Source organism: Macrosteles quadrilineatus, unplaced genomic scaffold (genome assembly GCF_028750875.1).
Source record: "Macrosteles quadrilineatus isolate MER2022 unplaced genomic scaffold, UCM_ALF_1.0 Scaffold_46__1_contigs__length_943047, whole genome shotgun sequence".
NCBI classification, from domain to species: Eukaryota; Metazoa; Arthropoda; class Insecta; order Hemiptera; family Cicadellidae; genus Macrosteles; species Macrosteles quadrilineatus.
In genome coordinates this window covers 295,944-319,331 of record NW_026542639.1, presented here as the reverse complement: position 1 = coordinate 319,331, position 23,388 = coordinate 295,944, and the positions used below count along the sequence as shown (strand labels likewise).

Genomic DNA, 23,388 nt, shown 5'->3' with positions numbered 1-23,388 from the left:
GCATACTGTATAGCCATCTTGACGTCATCTTTTAAAATATCAAATTGTAAAAAAATTGGTTACAGTGTATGAAATAAATAAATACATTTAAAATACGTTATTTAATTTTCATAAAACCATATTCACATTTTCTAACTATTGTGTCCGTACTTGTAGAAGGAATTATAATTTTTTCACAGTACAATTTACACGTAATTTATTTTGTTATTTAATATACTCAAAAGCTAAGTGTTCTGCATTTTTATTCGTACCAATAAACATTTCTACTTTTATATGAACTTTCTTTACTTAGTAAATACAAATGAGTGTCGAGTGTAGACTGACATTTAATCCACCGAGATTGACTGTGTAAGGGGTGGAATGGACAAGAACCCTTTTACCCTTTTGTCCTTTGTGAAGGGTGAGATGTTCAAACCAAATCAAACAAAGCTCGCAATTGGAGCAATAAAGCTGAGTAAACAAGACTAAACGATAAAAGTGATAAGGCTAGCGTGAAATGCGAGGGGAGATCAACATATTACAGGGGAATCGTGTAAAACTTCCAAGCTGTGTTTAACTATGCAATCCTACGTAGGGATTTGTAATTTATTTAATAGATATTAACACTAAATTTAAAAGAGTTGTGTATCCTCTGGATTACTGTTTTATACCTTAACATGGTATAAACACCCGCAAAAACTAATCCTAATTGCTGTAATGGTAAGTATTTCCTGGTTACATATTCACAGTGTTCCCTTAAATTAATATCAACATGTTATGATGAGATTATTATAAGTTTGCCCTACAAATTGCAAGATGTTCGTAATCCAAATACCTGAAAGCACAAAAATACGTCAAATAACACTTATGATAGATAATATATTTACACTGTTTACTCACAAGACGGTAAATACATATAAAAGATTGTAAGTGGTGATTGATTTCGATTGGACACTCCAATCATCATCAGACCCAATAATCACCTATTGGGTCTGATGATTGGAGTGTCCAATTGAAATAGATCAACACTTACCGTATTTTATATGTATATTTGTTATTTTCCTACAGACAGTTGTATTTAACTACAACGGGCTCTGTGGCTACTATTTTTAGTATGTGTTATTTGACGTATTTTTGTGCTTTCATGCGAAACGTACGATGCTGATCAAGAAGTTATTGAGACCAAATATAAACGTAAAGTTGTTTGTTATTTTATTTAATTTAGTTGTCCAACAGATACAATCGGATGAGTTAATTTTAGTAAAAATTAGAAAAATCAACTTATTTTTGTTGAGACATACCCAAATACTAAACATTCTACTTAATAACCGTATAGCCTTTATTTTTTAAGCTCTGGGACAAAACCTAATCGTCAGTATGTTTGGTATAACCACACAATTAATCAACTTGAATAGAACAAAACAGTAGAACTACAATAATCGAAAAGTTAAATGAAAAAAAAAAAACATGAAACATGAAACTGAACAGGGAGCGAATTGGGGGGGGGGGGGTACTTTCAGAAGGGTATATTGGGCTCCTGACAAGGGCACGTGTTAGGGATTTGGACACGGATGAATCGTGTCCAGATACGTGATCCCTTACACACACAAACACGAACACACACGCAGAAGTATCCCCCGGCAACTGTCAGGATTTGGTCCTTCAATTGATGTCTCCTTTTGAGACGGGGTGATCGGAAGAGAGGCATGACTTTCCAGAGTCTTAGATAGGTGCCCTTACTTCTTTGTTTTTGTTATGCTAAGAATGGACAGACAGTAGTTTCAAAACGAAATATTTGTATCGTTTCGTGTACAATTTTAAATTGCTGTTATACCATCATGGCTAGTCCTATACAAATTAGGGTTCCCAGGTTTGAACGATTAAGCCTATTATGGACGATGGAAATTTAGTTTATTTTGTGTATGAACAATGTTCAAGTTTCGTAGTTAGTGTTTAGGCCACAATACCATATAGTATAACATTCGTTTCGTTCCAATGTTTTCAAAAGTTAAACCTTCATAAAGCTTATTGTTGTAGGTTATACAATTTACTTAAATACTTTTAGCTCATTAGGCTGAGTTTACAAATTGTATTTTAAATTACTTAATTTAAATACATAAATATATCAAACACCCGTTAAAACAAAGGTTTACACACTGAATTAACTGCAGTGTTTATAGTCTGTCAAAATGCGATCGTTTATAAACGAATACAACTGAACAATGGTAAAAAGCTAAGCCTATTTTTCGTTTGAATTTATGGAACTGAATGCCATACGCATTGTCCAAATTGCAACGATAAATTCCAAGTTTCAAGAACACGTACCAGGGGTGGAGCTTCTTCCCCTCGCCATTCGCCATACACCATACAATACTCCGCGTGAGGTCTTTACACTGTAATACCACTCGTAATCAGTATTTGTTGTTGATGATTATAGAGTAAGCGTGAAAAGCAATCACACCTCTGAAATTCAGGCTTAATTTTCGCGAAGAAATTAAAAGCCAGTTACTATAGTATTTAGTTACAAATGACACTATCCTAAATCTACTGTTTCGTTTGTTTTCACATTCTAACCCTGAATAGATTTATTCCACTAAAGTGTATTCATAGTTTAGCCTAATAGAATTATAAGGTTTTTATAATCTTACTTGTTAAATATATCTTTGTTATCTTTGTTATTGTATTATAATCTTTTTCTCATTGTTTTCTTCTACTTCAAGTCAACTTTATTATTATGTCACATATTACTGTATGTTGCGGGCCTGTGCATGAAATATGTTTTGTGTATACAGTTTATGTATCAACCATTGAAAATGTTATTTAATCACAGTTATTTAATGATATATTTCACTGTAACAATCAGATTGTGTATATTCAAATTCAAAAAATTTAAACCAACCTTTCTTATTTGAAGTTTGATTTCTTGTCCGCCGTTCAGCGTCATTACTATCGCACGTAATTGTAAATAGGATTCCCAGCTATTGGGAATATATTTATTCTTCAAATATCAGCAAAGTATTAACTTCGTGTTTTTCACAAAATAAACTGACATGTAGCTTGTCAACACTGTATTTACTGTAGAAATGGTGTATACAGAATAAAATAGAATGAACAACAGAAAATAGTGGTTAGAATCAATTACCAGTACATATTAGCCTATATGAAAAACCTTGTTACCATATTGAATGTAAGTAACACGACATGTCACTGATTAGACATGGTGACGTTAGTGATTGATAAGTCAATAATGTCACCACAGCTTTGACGTCAATCCTTCATCTTGATTAATGAACGAGAGACGGACTATGTTTATTTTACTATTGACATCTTTAGTACTGTTTTTATTACCATACTATTCTAAAATTACAACAATCTGTACTCTACTGCAGCGCTAACCAAGCAGGAATAATACAAGACTACCTTATAACTCAGTAAACAATTTTATTATGTGACTGGTGAAAAGATTGAAAGTAAAAATGAATTTAAAATTTGTAATACAAAAATAATATACCAATATACATTTTTGTTAAAGAAGGTTAAAGAAGGTGATTTGAAACTAAATGACTTGCAGTAATCAACCATATATATTGAAAGAATCATGATGAGGGTTGTTTTAATAGATTTTCTTTCTCGATAACCATTTCCTAAAATGAAAAATATTAATATAGTAGCAAGCAACCTGCAGAGGTTGCATTATTTCCATTTCCATTATTGGGTTTTATTTAAAAAGATACACGACAATGAAACACACATTAGGAAATATAGATAGTAATAACATTGTATCAATGTGAGGAACACACTACTAAACGAACACAATATCTAAATTCTGTCGTTTCATTTTTTATGAAAGCTGGTAATCGGTTTTATGATAGATAATTAAAATAAATACAGTTATTAAAAGGCGATTATCTTGATTTATTTTTTTTTAATGAGTGCATTTTTGTGAGTTAAAAACACTCCCCAGCTACCCCCTCCCATTGTCGAATCGGGTTGGTTCGAGTTTGTTGTGATTTTATTACTTTCTTTTCTTCCCGGGGTTTTACGATACAGTACGTCCAGATCTAGGTCTTACTATGTAAACGTTAAGACAATAGGTAAATTTCATTCGAAATTCCGTTCATGCAGTAAAATGTGGCAATTTGTTGACAGCTAAGAAAATAACTGTCTGTTAAGAGGTTTTGATTGGAGGAGAGTTAAATCTGGTAGTGGAACGTGGTTCAAATGGTTCCCTGGTTCATATCTTGCCAATCACGAAACACTTTCGTAATGTTATAGCCTTAAGTAATGTGTAAACTTGCTCTAGTCCGGAGCAAGTTACTTTACAAAGTGGGAAAGACAAAAAGTTAGACCTCTTAAATAGGTTCAGTGCAAACAAAAATTCTAAGCAGTGTTAAAAATCGAAACGAGTCAAAACCAAAATTTACACAATACGAGATAAGACAAATTTATTAGGTAGGAAACTTCGGACCAAAAATCAAACCTGAATCAGCTCTTTGTTCTCGTTTCAAGCCCATCGTAAAGGAAAACTTTCCAAACGTATTATCCCGTCCCTATAATAAATCAGAAAGTTTTCCTTTGCGCACCGAGCTTCCCCACATCAGATATCATATCTGGTGTTACACTTCCTGCGTCGAGGCTTAGAGTGAAAAGTTGGGAGGTTAAAATACCTTCACAACACCATCGCTTCTGTTGCAATATTATATGTGCGTAGTATTATCTCGAGGTATAAGCTATCTCCTCCGCAGGCATGAAGATAATATGATCCATCGACTATGGTATGAATCGCTGTAACATTTTAAATACCCATTGTCAGCATTTTGTAAACACGCATTTATACTTCAACTTTAAGTAAATACTTACTTACTTTGATGTATTGAACTGATGGTTTTGGTCAACCACAGACAATTAATTCATAATTATTTTCTTCCTTACTTATAACATTTTTTGTCCAAAGATAAAGTTATGGATTAATATCTAATACGGTATAGATTTATTTTAAAATTTATGAATTACTTTAAATTAAAAGTCTAATCGTTCATTAAAAGGATTCTTGCAACAATGGTTGATATAGGCTAATTTGTTTTTTATGTATGCGGAGCTAAAAAATATGGTAATATTAAGATTTTAGCGTAAAAAAACATCGGAGTGAATATGGTTACTAAAAGACTAAATAAAATAAAAGACGAAAAATCAAAAAATCGGAAATTCTTTGACTTTTGCTCAGGGAAGGGAAATGTTTGCACTGTTATTTACGTAAAACTCTACACCGTTTCTAAGTGACGAGATTATTTCCGAAAGCGCCAATTGTATTTCAGAAAGTATCATTTGTATTCCAGAGTAGTAGTTTTTATTTCAGAAAACATCAATTGAATTTCAGAAGAATAACTTGAATTTCAGAAATAGTCATATAGATTTCAGAAATTGTCACATTAACTTAAGTGTTAGTCAGATGTATTTAAGAAATTAATACAAACGTTGGTTTTAACTGTATTATTCCAAAACCAGCTGCTGATTCCTAATGTTGATAGCAATGTCGTTTACACAAATTATTTCTGAAATACAATAATAATTTATATCTTCTGAAATGCAGTTTATACTATCTGGAATACAATAATTGATACCTATCTTCTGAATTTGCAAATAATTGTTTATGGAAAATAAATGATCATTTCGGAAATTAAAGTGTTTATTATCTGAAATTAAAATTACTATTTTGAAATACAAATGACGCTTTCAAAAATTGAAATCTTACATCTGAAAAACAAATTGCCATTTATGAAATACAAATGGCGATTCTGAAATACAATTGACCCTTTCTGAAATGAAAGTGGAAAAGGTGTGTATCGGTATAACAGGATGTGTCGTAATTTCAAAACCTGTAATCTTCTTTTATCAATTAAATAAAACTGAATTACAAGTTGAATTGAAGAAAGTTGAAACTGGATTCAAATGTAGCCGCTATTAATAAAACTTAGTAAAACACAAGGCTAGCCAAATTGGTAATTTTATATTTAAGTATGCTATCAATGCGGTTTTAGGTCAAAACCTAATACAAAGAGCAAAAACAAAAAATTGTTAACGCAAAGCTTTGGTCATGAAGACCTAAAAATTAGCTTATTAAGACTTTTAAAGCTGTTAAGTCATACTTCAATTCTTTATAACTTAGATAATATCAAAAGGGTTTATTTCCTACAAATGCACATTACTGTATGTGAATGTATCAAAAGGGTCTCATACGACTACTGTAAAGTGGGTTTTGTGGTGTAAGGTTTTACTAGGGACTTTTTGGACAATGGCCAAGATCTATAATTCTGCACTCTGTAGCACTAATTTACTTCATATAATCTTCCTGTAAAATAAGTTAAATTAATCAGCTCACTCTTTATTATTGTTTAAATGTGGTAAATGTGATCGTAGATAACTAACATCTTTCATTGTTAGAAAACAATTTTAAAATTGATCTCCACTGACGAAATAGAAGTGAATGATTTTTCACATAAATAATTTCCAGGTGATTTATTAACTACACTACAGGTTGAGATAGATACAACTATGAACTCAACTTATTATATTTTATATACTTATCATACAGAAATATAAATTAAATGGTACTCAAAAGTCATAACCTAAAAATGTCACGAAATAAAATGATTTTGTCACCTTTTTCCCATCTCGGAATTTGACACTTCCTTCAATAATTGTGCTGCTATCCGCCATGGCACTAGACACTTTACATTGACATAGAGGTTATGTCAATAATTAAAGCCACACACTTCAAGAATCTACAAGTCCGCACAGATGTTCACGTTGAACTGACGGGAGTTGAGCGCGAACTGAACAGCTCAACAGCTGATTCAATTCAACAATGGACCTAGCAGCACGCGCAGCGGTGTTTCTACGAACTAAAACGTCACTGCCTTCTTTATTGCACCGCCACGACCGTGGCAACCATTCACTCTTTTATTCTATTTTTGTTACAAAACATTGTGCTAAAAAGGGAGTAGCTATTTTTATTTTATTTTATCTTTGTGGTGGCTTTTCTTAGAAATTTGAGATTTGTTTGTAATGTCAGTTTTTTTATTACTCGGATTTGTTGCCAGTCATTTGAATATTATCAATTAATGACACATTATCTTCATTTTAGTTATGCAAGAAATGAAATCGTTTCAATGACAAAGTAATATTTCGTCTAATAATGCACGAATGCTACTTAATAATCTAATTACACATCATTTTAACTTGTGAGTATTTTTAAGTATTATCTCAAATCTACAAAATGTTACCACCTCCAACACACTAAAAAATTGTCTATTGTATGTTATATAAAATCAAAATATTCTATATTATCACCAAATCACGTGCACGGGCCGTTTCAGACTAAACATCATAACACAATACATAGGTAAGTTTACATTGCTGTCAACCAACTAATTAATAGTATACATTTGAGCAATAAAGGTAAAATATAAATACTATCAATGTCAATAACATTGCAAATGAAAACATAAGTTGGTTCTCGCTCGGAAGTGTGCAGATGCCGCTTCCATATATACTGGCCCGTTTCCTCGTCATACTGGAGGACCGATGTTGCTAGGTGTCGAAAGAGATTCATTTCTCTACCCATCTATAACCTGTCTGTAACCTCAAGGTAGCCAAATATTGGTGACTTGTGGACCACTTACACCTCAGCAGCCATCTTTGTTCTCCTTTTTTTAGAAAATTATTGATTTTTATTCCGAAAATTTTACTTTATACTACAGGCGAATGAGTGTTCAAGATCGACAGTGTTTATAATTTCTGATATGATGTAACATTGGTTAGTTCAAAATCTGAATTTTAGTGATATCTATAAAACAACCTTTTAAAGTGAAAAGTTTTATTAGTTTTAAAATTAAATTCTTAACCACTTCAACAGCCTACTCTAAATTAGGTTATAGGACTCTACTAAAAATCGTTTATCACATTATTACTCTACGCGTTGGTTACCCGCATATTCAGAGAACTTATCTCGAAAATCGAAAAATTGTCTTTCTTCTTTAAAGCGATGAAACAAAATAATGTAGATTGCCGGCTTCTAGATAAACCTGTATATAAATAAAACTTAACCAGTTCCACTATTTTTATTAATTTTAGTATCGAACGGAATGTATGCTTATGTGTGGTAATTCGAGCAACAAATGTAATTAATGATTGATCATATTTTGTATGTAAAGTTTAAGCACCTTATGCACACTTAATTAAAATAACCCATTTTGAAAAAAATACCACACTAGAAACTTGTTTATGCAGTTTTGGTTTATTTAAGATATTTTAAAATGTACTGTTTCCTCTAAAATACGATGAACTGAAGGTAATTTTCAAAAGCCGATTTTTAAAACCGGAATTTCACAATCGTGACTATATTAAACGACGATATGAAACAAGTGAAAATGAAATCGTTGCCAAATACCCTGTGAAGCTCTGTCAATCTGTCTGTTTACGGTAGATGAAGCAGGCCATCTGGCTCACTAATTAGACAACAAACTGCAACACGGACTGTGTAATCTGTAGTGACACTGAATATAACGACAGCCAATACAACACAGCCGCCAGGGACTGCTCGGTCATTGTTCCATATTTCATTCCACCGAGTAATAAATTGTTTGCGAACATCCCAAATATTTATTTGCATCAGCGGTGAGAGTTTATTAATATTTTATATGAAATATTTTAGCGCTATGACAGTTATTCGACAAACTTTGAGGAGATTTTGATGTTTTTACACATGCATTATCTGCCGGTATTGGGAATTGTTGTCTATCAACACAATATAAAAGTTATCGTAGTTGATACAAAGATGGATTTTTATAGGTGAAAACGAGAAATGTGTCTAATAATTTGATTGCTTCTGGTAAAGGAAACAAATTTTCAATTCCCTGTATGATACATTATAGGCTGTTGTATTCATATAATGTATATTATGTATTGTTCTTTGATATATAAGTTTTTTGCAAGTACGCATTCATTAGGCAGGAGTTGATTATGTATTATAAAATATAATACATGTATTTTATGTTTGGTTTATGTATGTGCAATCAGCTGAATGTCAGGATAAAAACTAATAGTCTATATCGAAATGTAAACCTAGAAAATCGATTAAAGAAATTTAAATCTAAGGTTAGGATAAATAAACAAACTATTATAAATTTAAAATAATGGTTTCTGCTCTTAAGAAAGGGTTAAAAAACTAATATTTTTGCTTGGAATTTCTAATCAAGACCTTTTATTTAACAATGCGGTTTATAGTTCCCAGGCTTAAGGGTATTCTCAAAACCTCGTACTTCTTGTTCCTTTTGAGTGTTTTATACAAGTTATATTAAATTCTCGGAATGACCGGAAGGTGGCATTGAGTGTAGCATTAAAACGACAATTAAAACATGAGTCATGGTTCATTCCTCGCCTCCACTCAAACTTAGCAATTCCCAGAAATGTCTGACAGCTCCTAACTGTCTCCATGTTCGAAAACCAAATGTTTATCCTCAAGAAAACGCTTTAAGAGAGTTACGAGCGCTGTAAACTACATGGTTGATATCTCTTGGAATCAAAACAGTTTACTTTGTTTTGGAAGAAGAGATTCGATTAATTTAGTTTTTTAAGTAACATAAAAATCATATTTGTGGTTTCTGTGTTTCAAATAATTGTTTCTTGGATGGTCGCTTTGGCATACTAATCTCATAATTTATAAACATTACGATTGGTATCCTAATTATATAATAACATTCGGATTTCGTCTAACACGTTTTCAATTATATCAGTAGATAGGCCTATTGCACTGCAGTTACTAAAGAGTAAAACAATCTTGGCTCTTTATGTACTCATGTATAATTATTCTTTGCCTCCTGACTTAAAAATCTATACTAAATAAACAGCTTGTTTCCTGTTACCGTTGTCAATTCTATAGTTTTATTAACCATAGGACTAAAAACTATAAGTTTTACCAACTACTTTTAGTAAAAACTATAGAAATGACGACGGTAAAAGGTAACTTGCCTATTTATTCAGTATCGAATGTTATAAACAAACAAATTTGCCTATTGGCAATAGATATCGAAAATGCGAGATTTATTATTTAACACTGTAAAACTCAACAAGAAAATTTTAATTTTTTTTGGAACGGGGATACGGAGTGACAGGACAACTATATCAGACTGCTCGGTCTGCGGTGTTAAGTTCTAAATTAATTTAAACTGTTCTGGGCAGATTGAGAGGGAAAGGGAGGATGATGGAGAGAGAGAGTACGAGAGAGAGAAGAGAGGGGGGGAGAGAGAGAGATAGAGTGAGTGATATTGGAGGGGAAGGGTTAAAGAGGGGTAGCTGGAAGCGATCAATTGGAAACTTTGGATCCCAGATTTGTTACGTTTTGTTCTAATGAGACCGACTGCAATTTTAATCAAGGAAAAGTTTTCAAGGTTGCCCAAGGGAACAATGACTCCAACCCTCAAAAACTTTTGTTGGGAATAAAATCGGGGGGTTGATCTTCATCTTTGATAATTGGTTTGAGATTTCAATTACGAAAGGATTTGCGGGTTCAAATAAAACTACAGCAAGTTTATTTCTAAGTGATTTGATAGTAATTCCCTCGATATATCTTAAGTGTACATAATTTGATCAATCAATTATTATTCATATTACGTTTCTATGAATAAAATCTTTTTACAAAATAGTTAATAGAGTTTTAACTTATCTTATAAACTATAACAGACCCAAGTCATAAGAACTTTAAATCATTTAGTATTATTGATCAACTATACAAAACGGTGAATCTTATTTTGTACAGGTTAACAAAGTAAACGTCCACAATAATGCTCATCCACTGGTTGTATCCTCGCTGGAATATTACGTAAGCAAATATGACGATTACAACAGTAAATCCAAACCCAACACGACGTCAGCACGAGAAATCGTCAAGTGAAGTATTGAATTGCCAATTGTGTTGAAACATATGGACACTTATTACATGCTAAGCTGGTGTTCCAAGTTAGATCAAAACTTACGAAAGTAAACTACACTATCGTATTGGTGCTAGCGCACCTATGAGTAAACTCAGGTTCAGCAAGCTTACACGAATCTGGCTTTGGTGATAAAAGAGGAAAATCTAAGGCCGATATATGAGGTTAAGATTAGTCTAAGTACCGAGAGAAAATATATTTATAAAATTCAAATGCAGAAAAAAGAATATGTGACTATATGAATAATGACCATTAAATTAGAATATGATTGAGTTTTACGTTTGCTATTAAGTAGCTGCTCTCGCTCTCATCATAAATCATCTTTATCTTTTTAGATTAATTTTTATGAGTTGATACCCAACTTATAAAACCTGCAAACTAAGCCACTTTACAATTGATTTGTTGAGTTCATAATCAGCCAGGTTCGTAAAAATTTTTTTTCTGATATAAATTAAGTGAGCTAAATGGGTGTTAGAATTCCTGCTGAAAGGATCAAAGGAACACGATAAAGAAAACGACGAGAAAAAAAGAAATTTCAGAAATATCCAATGGCATATCAAGATTTTAAAATCTGTCTGCCTCTACTATAATCATAATGTGTGAGATACAACGTAATTCGTTGTTGTAAATGTTGGTAACCAGAAGAATAAGAATCAAAATATTATTTGTTAATTTATACTTTTTATTTTAATAGTAAACAATATATTGTTGTTACTAAAAATAATGGTCAAAAATCAATTATCACTTTAAGTTAAAATCTCACTCTTCCTCCTATGTCATATCGAGCTACTTCTTCAACAATTTTAAATGTATTGGTTAAAATGTCTAGTCTACATCTAATTCAATAGATTTTGACATTTTTAAGAGCCTAAACCATAGATAAAACATACTCTTAAACACATACATACACACACATACATCCCTAAACTCATTGAACATAAAATGAATGTAGTATACTGTATGGCTCTTCTAATGTAATTGTCTGTTGTGCATTTTTTTAAACATGGTTGAAGTCTCCCCATCGGTAATAATTTAAAATTTAAAACTCATTGACTGTAGATTTATGTTTAAAGTCGACATTTAACTCATTTGGTTTCCTACATATCTTTTCATAGGCCTTCTGGTCAGGCCAGTATTATTACCGATTGTGAAACAAAAAAATAGTTAAATATGGAATGTATGTAAAGAACACATTCTATGCGTAATTTACACAGCTCGCAGAATAACCTCCGCCGCATTCTAACGGACGATCAGAGAACTAAACATCTGTGGTTCTACGGTTCCACGCTAGGTAGCTCTGCTGAGACCTTTGTTGTGTGTGTGTGACCTTCTTATCATTTAGCTCGTGTGCATAATTTATCAATTAATTGCATTTATTACTGTATAATTTTACATTATTTGTTGGTAGGGAGTTTTTTATCCTACATTATATTAGGAAGAAGTTGCCATTTTATATCTCTGTTGAGCCACTGTCTGTCTATCTGTCTGCTATATTCCAAAATACGTGAAATTTTGACTTATGCCTATTATGGCCATAAATTATTCCCTATACAAATATTATTTACGATCAACGACAAAATTGGCTAAATATTGAAGTCCAAATTTGTATAAACTGAAAAAAAAAACTGTTTTTAAAAGTGCCGTTGCAAATTCTCTTTATAACCATTTGTTGGGGGTCACGCAGGCTTTTTGAAGAATGGATATAACAATTACTTTTTCAACTCAAAATATCATGTAGCATGTGAAATTGTCCAGAAAATTACCCTTACAATAATGAAACCATGACAATAATAATGAAAGGATCATACTCACTGTTTTTATTCCAGTACAACTCCATGAATTATGGAGAATACAATTTTCTTTTCTCATTCCTCAAAAGTTTTCTGTCCCAAAGGGTGTGAATCAACATTCTGAGATAGCCAAAATGTTCAAACTTTTACCTTCTTGCCACTGATTTATAACACTAATAGGTTTCTACAACAGTTTGTAAACAAAGAACAACCTAACCACTCACGACGCACATCACGTGTCCGAAAAATCATCCGCTGAAAAAGAAAACAGGTTTTCCTAAGGCCCCGTTTATGCACCAAGTGCGGGAGCGGTGCGATAGCGGGCCCGCTCCCGCTGTAAATAAGTCTGTTTATGCACGAAGAGCGATAGCGGTAGCGGTTGGACACAGTCTTGCCAACTCACACTCTGCCAAATAATTAACACAACTATTTGTCCTAAGTGCACGTGCGCGTGGGTCAAGTTGGCAACCCTGGCTTCAGCCCAAGCAACCGCTGCGATTCCTAACTACACAGCGGGCGAATTAGAAATCGCAGCGGGAGGTCAACCGCTATCGCTATCGCTCTTGGTGCATAAACAGCCCCATTTAACTCAATGGTGTTAGAAATCGCTCCCGCTGTAAATGAGTCTGTTTATGCACGAAGAGCGATAGCGGTAGCGGTTGGTTAAAGGAGAATGGAAGGGGGACACAGTCTTGCCAACTCAAACTCTGCCAAATAATTAACCCAACATCCCAACTAGTACACGCTAGTACACGTGCGCATGGATCAAGTTGGCAACCCTGGCTTCAGCCGCTCCCGCTCCCGCAGTGCATAAACAGACCCATTTGACTCAATGTAGTTGAAAACGGATGCATTGCACGACGTCCAATAATATTTATTCAGTGCCACGACGTCCAAAACATAATTTTTGAGTTGTTGCACGACGTCCAAGTGCCACGACGTCCAAAAGTACAGTAACTGCCAAAAATATAGTCTTTCTACAAGCTTTGGACGTCGTGACACTTGGACGTTGTGAAACAGCGCACTATAGAATTGTAAAAAAGTTACATTTGCGGGAGTGTTGCACGACGTCCAAAGTCGCTGCCAGTTGCACGACGTCCAAGTGCCACGACGTCCAATAAATATTTGACTGTTGCACGACGTCCAATATAGCTCAGCGCTGTTGCACGACGTCCAAGCTCCTTCATGATGACCGGTTACGATGACCGGCTACTTGCCGAATAGTGTTCTCTCGTGTAAAATGCTTATGGAACGTTTATTAGTTATATACTGTATACATGGGTATATGTTCTTGTTCAGAAATATATATACTATGAATATTTGAACCATTAATTGAAACATCATAAAGTAAAAAAAACATAAAAAGAAAAAAATAAACAAGGCAACAGTTGGAAAACTATAAGGTTTACATGGTTTGAAAAATGATGACATTTTCTTAACAACCGATCAACTTCATTATGTTTGGAGTAAGCTTTTAAATACTTATTTTTTCAAGACTAGATGAATGTACATTGATCAACATGATCTTTGAAAACTATTTTTTATACCCTCATTTTAATTTTTACTAGTATAAAGAATAGAATGCCTTTTTCGAACGGTTTTTTAGGCTTCAATTAAATGTCTTTATGTAGCAAATATGTTTGTCAATAGTATTCACTTAACATTGACTTAATTTCATTTCAATAAATTTTGTGTTTGTGCTTATTAAATTGCAACCAATGAGAATCTATATAAATAAAATTGGTGTTTTGTCTGTACATTGCTCAGAATCATTCATTTGTAGGTTATTTTTACGTTTTATACATTAAAGAAGCCGAAACAAGTCTCATCTAAATTTCTGTCTGTCTGTCTTCCTGTCTTTCTGTAACACTCAAGATGACATTTTACGCAATCTTATCCAGGAAAACGAGAGTACCTATCAAGATCCAAGTCATTTTAATGTATTCACTGGATTGGCGATAGTGTCTTTAGCCATTAAAATATGGCCTCACTACTTAGTAAATAATATTACGGACTTTATAAAATTGCAGTTTTGTGCGATTTTTGTCAAGTTTTCGTCCAATTTTTATCACATAATGATCTATGAAATAACGAACAGCTGTTCGGATCAAGATTATTTTTTCTCGCTGTCACTGATATGTTTACAAATACCACAACCATTTCCGATCACGTTTTGAAGGCAAAGCCCATTTATGCAAGTGAGATTAAAATCGTTGTCTTACATAACGGATTTAATTAATCGCAAGTGGAATAATAGTGAAACCGTAAATGAAATTTAATAACATCATCCAGGTTAGGAACCAGAGATTCTTTGTGTATAAAATTGTTCTTGAGTTTTGATAACCTTGAATCAGTGTTGTATAGGGCTGGGAAACTTGAATTTATTAATGATCGTCGCCAATACCTTACTATAACTCATTGACGGCGCTTCGATGGTGGTTGTGTAAAGTGTAAAGTGTAAAGTAAAAAATCACAACTGCAGTGGGTGATTGTAACAGAGGTTTACGGTTTATGGATGATGCTAAACTCGCTTTTCCAATGTGTCACTTTCTGTTCCTACTCACCGTATGATGCAATCGCTGGACCATACAGCCAATAGGCCCATAGCCCATCTCTTGGGTACTTACGCCTACCCAATTATTCATAACAACCTTTTCGACGACAATCCTTGTTACCGGTACTTTTCCCTAGAATACACGGCCTCCCTACTTAAGAAATAAAATTACAAACGTCCAAAAACCCAGCATTGCGTGATTTTTGTCACATTTCATTCTAATGTTAAAAGATATACCAATCATTGTTTAGAGAATAGGCCTGCGCAATCTATAAAATAACAAACAGTTGTTTTTATAAGGTTGTTTTTTATTTCAAACTGAATAAGTTTACATTAAAAGTTGTTTACGAATAAAGCAATTAATGGGAAATAATTTTGATTGCCGATAACTTTTCACGATAAAATCCAAAACCAAGAAATCAATAACTTGATTAACGCATTTAATTTGTCGGACGTAATTCTTAACTGTAAACGTTGGTTTTTGGTACTGGTTTTTTTCCTTAGAACCGTTGGTAGCAGCAAGAATCATTTTTACGTACCAACACATCACTGTAATTTACAAATTAGTTATCGTTGGTGTTGCACCTTATTTATACAGTGGTATTACAGCCTTATTCAATTAAATTGATGCCTTAACTGTATAAGTTTTGCTTTTTCTGTCTGGATTCCAAAATGTTAGTTTATGCTAAGAAAATGATAACTCATTTAAGTAAAACATTTGTTTAGCAAACCATCATGAATTGTTTACGATTTACGTTGTTTATGTATCAATAGTTCGTGGCCTATTTTGGTAATTTTTATTATAGGTTAAATTACCATTACCAATCTAAATTGTCTATAGTACTTCATTTTATAAAGTAAGCCGTCATTTCGACAGCATTTCGGGTCATCTTCGGTCCAAGCAAATATAAATTGTTATGATAAAATTTGATGACATTGACAAAGATTTCAAATTCTAATTTTATATGTACTTTGTTATGCTTAAAACGTAGCAAATTCCCTAATTAAGTTCTGTATTTTTGTGTGTATGTCTGTTGGTAACGCATTTATGTCCTTATTTCTCAGTGTCACGAAAAGGACAAGAGCACCTTGATAATGAAAATGTCAACCCGAATAAAGTGTTAAATGGTAAGGTTGAGGTAGTACTTTAAATGCCTTTAACCATTGTGGGAAGTAACTTTCAACTATAGGCCTTAGGGCTATGCCTCATAGATTTGTTTTGGCTTGAAACTGTCAGATACTGTATTTGCGAAGGTTTATATATAATAGTTTTGCCAGCATATCTGAAAATATGCAAACCAACTGCTTTTCTTAATATAAGAAGGTTTCAACTGACTACTTTAAGATCTCCGTGCGTAGAACGGGCACACAGCTAGTATCACATAAATAAGTTGCACACAGGGTTCTTTTGTTTCCCCAACTCTAAAATACAACGCACATGAATTGAAAATGTTATATATAGGTTTAATAGTACTGTAGCGAATCGAATATCAATAAAGTTAACGTATAACAATAAATTTACATATTCCTAGATTATAATTGAATGTGTTTACGAAGGAACACCACAACCTCAAAATTCAACATTACAGTATATTTACTCAAGATTTATGGTTTTCATATAGCACAGTTGACGTTGCCAACTAGCGTGGGAGCGGAAGTCCTGATAAAGGCTGGTTCTAGGAAAAGTAATAAAATAATAAAATTAGTTTGAATGAAACATTTTTTTTAATTTTGTACAGGATTCATGGGATCCTCAGCATCAAGTACAAACTGCAAAATGTGTGTCGAAGGTCTGATTAGACCTTCCGAGATTTAGACCTTCAGCAACTGATCCGTTTTTTACCTTCCTTTAATTTATTCTTTTTCATGTTGTGCTTCATGTAACATACATAGACTAGAGGGCCGCTCATGCCCTTGACAAATAAATTAACATTTTCGCACTAATACAAATCAATATCGTCATTAGACAAGAATTAAAACATAAAATTTATAAACAAAACCTACCACGGCATATTCTTGAACAAGTATGCCTACAAACCTACGATAAGCATGTTTGTTATTATTATACTTAACCTACAAATGCTATGACTTAGGGCATACCTGTTTTCCTACATAAAACATGCGAACTAATTGCGAGTGCGACGTGAACTTAGAAAAAGACTAGTAAGAATTTACAACTGTGAATTTCTCAGAATTGATTGACAGTTCAGATGAACCTATGGCCACAGACTACGGAAACCTACAGTATTATTGTATTAGTATACTGTATTTGTATTATTGTGTTACTAGCAGAGTACCCGTCCTTCGTACGGGGTTGGCATATAAGTATAAATGCTTATTGCAGTTATGGAAGAGGACACGATTTAAAAAAAAAAAAAAAAAAACTGGTCTCTTAATTTATACGGTATCCTATTGTGTAGCACACATCTACCATAGTCCTGATGTTCTTGCACCTAGACCATGGAAAAAGTAAAGTTCTCATTGTGTACCACAACTTTTTTTTGCTAGTTGGTTCAAATTAGCTGTGGTCATTAATGCAAACAAACAACATAATAGTGCTGCACCCTGTTTGGCAAGCCTTATAACTTTTTAATGCTGTTTAATATCATAGAACCAACTTGTACAGTTGAAACGGCTGACAAAATTCTTTAATTTTTTTAAATATGAATTCTCATAAGGTTAACTAGAGAAAGTCCAGAGCCAGAGCCACCGGGGCGGAGACTGAAAGAATTTTTGAGGTAAGAATATGTTAATCGGGGATGTCATCTATCATCATACCAAATTTCAACCTTGTCGGTTTAGTATTTTTCGCGTTTGCTTGTCACAAACATCCATCCGTCCATCCATACATCCATAGTTTGCACTGTAAACAAAAAGCTATCACAATAGTTCCATACCGACAAATAGGAAAAATAGGAAAATATAAATAAATATGGAAAAAGGGTAATTTTCTAACATATTTTAGTGAAATTATATTATCAGGCAAATGGAAATTCAGTCTACAGATTTGCTGTGGCAGGGGGATTATATTACGGTTTACACAAAAATAAATCAAAACATAAACCTCATAACACTCAGGAAAAGGGCCTAGGTTGATAGGGCAATGATTATAGAATCTTAATTATTTCCTATATCCATGATGAATGATTTCTTTTAAAACGAATTATTCCCACTGTTTCACAGGAAACATTGTTAACCATTGTAGTAACATCATTATAGCTTAAAAGTTGATAGTTTACATAATATTTAGCACATTTGACGGATAAAACTTTTTTGAATTCGTCATATTATAAGTGTACGAAAATTCATATATCTGTGTATCAATCTATATATTAATTTGAAACTGTTTTTCTTTGTCATAGCTATTTTGAGAGAACGGCTGGGCGTAGAAACTCGGTAGAGGTGTCTAAAGAAAGGTCCTGGTCTGTAGATGAGCCATCAAAAGAGAAACAAGGAGAATTCCCTCGGGGCTCTGCCCCAGTGGCCTTTAAATTCCCATACCATGTTATTCTTATGGAGGAAACGAGGTTTTTGTCACAGCTAATGTGAGAGAACGGCTGGGCGTATAAACTTGGTAGGGGTGTCTAAAGAAAGGTATTGGTCTGTAGGTGAGCCCTCAAAAGAGAAACGAGGTAAATTTCCTTGGGGCTCTGCCCCAGAAGCCTTTAAAGTTGCCTCTTCAGATTTGTTTACATTACGACCATATGCATAATTCTACATTACTTTTTAATGAAACAGCTGTTAATATTTAAATTGTGATTTATTGAATTTGTCAAAATGAAGTACAGTAGCCTATTTGAAATGGGTTTTTCTGATTTTAAATTGGATTTTCTTCTGCATCGATTCATGTTTTGCAATATAATGTTCTATTACCAAATCAGTGGAAAATCCTAATATCACAGTAACTCTTAAAATTATTCCTTTTGGAGTTAACTTATATCTATTGTATGGGTTGGTTTCTGCCTTTTTTACCACTTCTTGGTGATTGTACGTAGGTGATATTCGTTGGCATATTGCATCTGTAGACGAAACTTGGGTTGGTGTAATTATTACAATGGAAAAGAGCGAGAAATCCTGGCCAATTTGATATAGGCTAAAAATAAAACTGAATAAACACTGTTCTACATTTCTTGAGCAATCATCAAAATAATCAATTTGCAAACAATGGAAACATAGAAAAAGTCATAGAACACAACCAAGAAGAAGAAATAGAAATAATTTTTTTTTACATTTATAATCGTTGTCATAGACAACCTAATGCGGCTATGAGAGGGGAAAATTTTTAGAAAACATTAAAAAACAAGATAAGCTTTTTAAAAAAAAAAGATATTTACAAAAGATATTGATTATATCTAAGGCCGGTCTACACGCAAGGATTTACCTTACGTTTTACCTGCGCAAGTAAATCGTTGCAGTCAAATCGTTGCGTGTGTACCGCAAAACTGTGCATTTTTGAGAACTGCGCGGAGACGGAAGACGGAGCAATAAAACTATTGCTGAGAGCATAGTTTTGACAACGTTTTCAGGCAAGTCGTTGCGTATGGACACTGTCATCCGTTTCAACTCCGTCTTCACGCTCAAAACCCCAGTTTGCAGTGTTGTCCTTACGTGCTGTCAGAGGTATAAGTGTGTTTTTTAATTACGATCGCAGATCTTCGCCAATGTTCCCGTGATTTTATTGTTGAATTCATCGAACTGTCCAGAAGTGTCCTTAATTTATGGAGGGTCAATAGTAAGGAATATAGTGACTGTGATAAGAAAAAATACTTAGATACTTTTGATAAATACAAAGCAGTAGTTTCAAACGTGAACAGAGAAACTATTATGAAGTTTGTCGTCTTTTTAGTAACCAACGTCTTGACCATACGAGCGCCGTCGTCTCTCAGACTTATTTCTTTGCTTACTTGTAACACTGGCTGCAGAAATTGCCAGCAGAAACACATCTTCCATGATATGTACATGCACATACACTGAAAGTTATCACAAAACTGCGCTAAAAGTTGGTGCTGAAACCTGTACCGTGTGGACGCATTTCTTTGCAACGACTTGACTGCAACGTTTTACCTGCGCAGATAAAACGTTCGCGAAATCCTTGCGTGTAGACCGGCCTTTGTTGTGTAGATCGTGAGTATTTCCATAATCTTTGAGTCGCCTGTAATGCTTCGCAATTGCTCGAATTCGAGCAACAGGTACACTAGTATCTACTTATCTCATTTCTGTTCAATGGAAGTTATACAATTTCAATGATACCGGTACTTAAATGGGAAGTCTTACAGCTGTTATAAAACTGTGCATACATTTTATCTTACGAGTAAATTTGCTACCAATTGATATAGTATGACAATTCTATTCTACTGCAGTACTTAGAATTCTACCACTACTCACATTAAACCAACCATATTTACTTTTGGGCTAGTGATTAATTTATTGTATTAATCATACAATATAGTGAATAGTGTAGGTAGTCATTTATTTATTTCGTTTCTATGACATAGCTCTATTTTGTAGAAATCAATTATGCAATCATAACAACAGAAATACTGCATCATTACATTTTACGGTGACAAAGTATTTATTTTACATATAAAAAATTTAAGCTAATGCAATAATTAGTTCAATTAGAACCATTGAATATTGAATAATTTAAACATTAATCGAAGACGAAGCGGTTGACAACTTTCAAACAGTTGACTAGGACTAGTTGCCTTCAATAATTGCAATGCGAACTGTATGCACTGAGGTCGGCAAACAGTGTTCACAGTGTGCAGGCACTTTGGACGTCGTGGCACTTGGACGTCGTGCAACAGTCAAATATTGATTGGACGTCGTGGCACTTGGACGTCGTGCAACTGGCAGAGGCTTTGGACGTGGTGCAAATGATACGTCTTTACAATTATCTAGTGCGCTGTTTCACGACGTCCAAGTGCCACGACGTCCAAAGCTTGTAGAAAGACTATATTTTTGGCAGTTACTGTACTTTTGGACGTCGTGACACTTGGACGTCGTGCAACAACTCAAAAATTATGTTTTGGACGTCGTGGCACTGGAAAAATATTATTGGACGTCGTGGCACTTGGACGTCGTGCAACACTCCCGTTGAAAACCGCTCTATTCCAAGCAACCGCTGCGATTCCTAACTACACAGCGGGCGAATTAGAAATCGCAGCGGGAGGTCAACCGCTATCGCTATCGCTCTTGGTGCATAAACAGCCCCATTTAACTCAATGGTGTTAGAAATCGCTCCCGCTGTCGCTACCGCTACCGCACTTGGTGCATAAACGGGGCCATACATGCTAGTAACCTATTTTGCTCAAAGCGTAAGACAGCGCCTATTTAAAATCTCCTTTAAACCATATTGTTTTCCGCCCATTGGTACATTTCATAGTACTTACTTAATGAACAAATATATTTCCGTACGAATCTATTTAATCTTTATTCCCAGGTTGTTTTGTAAGAGTCGAGGTTATTTAAACAGCTAGTGTAGGTTATTCCACTTCAAAAAAAAACTATTGATTAAACACTACAATAAATCTCAAATTAAAACTGATAGTAAACTTACAAAGAAAGTATGTAGAACTAGCTGTTTGCCCGTTCTACGTACGGGAATTTTGTAGTAAGTTGAAACCAGAACAGGAGTTGGTTTGCATATTTAGTGTGCATTTTCCCAGATATGCTGGCAAAACTATAACTGTATAGGAATACATATAAACCTCCGCAAATACAATATCTGACAGTTTCAAAGCCAAAACGAATGCTTCGCAATTAAATGTCACCCGATCGTGTAAGTCCATATGAAATGAAAATGAAATGAAATAATATTTTATTTCCCAACTGCATAATACAATTCATGGTATTTACATTAGTTATACAATCCTTAACTTAAAAAAATTACAAAAGTATATTATATATAAATGGCACAAAGAGGAAAAAAAGAATACCTTATCAAATTATGAGGAAAAGGTCTACATAGCCAGGGGCCTGTGCGTAGACATGTCTAAATGATAAATAAACATTTTATTTTATCCAACGATCGCTAAACTAATAATATTCGGGCAGAACTATCTTTCCTCTTCTATGCCATATAAAATAAACATAGTTCTGTCAAAAGAGATATAACGACTTATGTGAACCATTGCATCAGAAGTCGTGATCGCGTCATAGTTTTTATAGGAGTGTAGGAGTTTTGCCAACGGGTATCAGGTAGAAAGAGTCCCCACCATGAATTCCACATACTGCGGAGTTTTGCCAACGGTTGTGGGTTGCGCGAGAGGGGGAGGGGAGAGAGAGAGATTACACCTGACCGTGAGGGTGGCTTCCGCTAGGGGTGGACAAACCAGGCAGGATGCTGACTGTGTTCAAAGATATTCTGTGCTCGCTGGTTCAAAGTAATGGAGTTATGCACCTCTGACTGTGAAAGGAAATGTATTGCATTTCCTAACCTAACTTAACCTAACCTAACCTAACCTAACCTAACCTAACCTAACCCACTGCGACAAGCGCATAACTGCCAAGCGTAGACAACGCTTACAATCGCTCTCCCTTCCTCCGTCACACTCTTTCTCCCACCACCACCGTTGGCAAATCTCCGCACCAAGAGGTGGCCGAAGGCATCCCCCCCATGTACTTGACACCCGTTGGCAAAACTCCGGTTCCCTTTTTATAGTGGGGCCTTCTTTAGGACTATACAGTATACACATCCGGGGCTATATAGCCCCGATACACATCACTGAATATCGTCGCTATCGCGACGATGTGCATTTCGAGGAACATAATAATATAATATACTGTCTGTATATGTATATTTATTTATAATAATACTAGCTGACCCGGCGAACTTCGTATCGCCTAAGTTATAGGTTTCCCCTAAGACAGACCGATGGAAAGAAAGTACCGTTACGTTTAATTTTCAAGATGATCTCGTTCGCATCGCTCAATCACGTCCTGGTTGAAGTTCGTTCGCTACGCTCACTCACCTTTGGCTTGGAGCTCGTTCGCTACGCTCACTCACCTTTAGGTTGGAGCTCGTTCGCTGCGCTCACTTGCCTTCAGGTTAGCTCGTTCGCTACGCTCACTCGCC

At 34.3% G+C, this 23,388-nt stretch overlaps 1 protein-coding gene across 3 annotated transcripts in view; it reads right to left on the bottom strand.

Moving 5' to 3' along the window:
* The window catches only part of LOC129005949 (uncharacterized), a 196,569-nt gene that overhangs the window by 135,910 nt on the left and 37,271 nt on the right, over positions 1-23,388 (bottom strand). The window contains exon 1 of one of the 3 annotated variants that reach the window (XM_054434987.1): positions 12,780-12,923. The exons of 1 other annotated variant lie outside the window; for it this stretch is intronic. In XM_054434987.1, the coding sequence (XP_054290962.1) occupies positions 12,780-12,836 (57 nt within the window). In that variant the 5' untranslated portion in view covers positions 12,837-12,923. Of the gene's footprint in view, positions 1-6,639; positions 6,774-12,779; positions 12,924-23,388 lie in introns of those variants that run through there. One more of the 3 variants, XM_054434988.1, reaches the window with a different exon arrangement.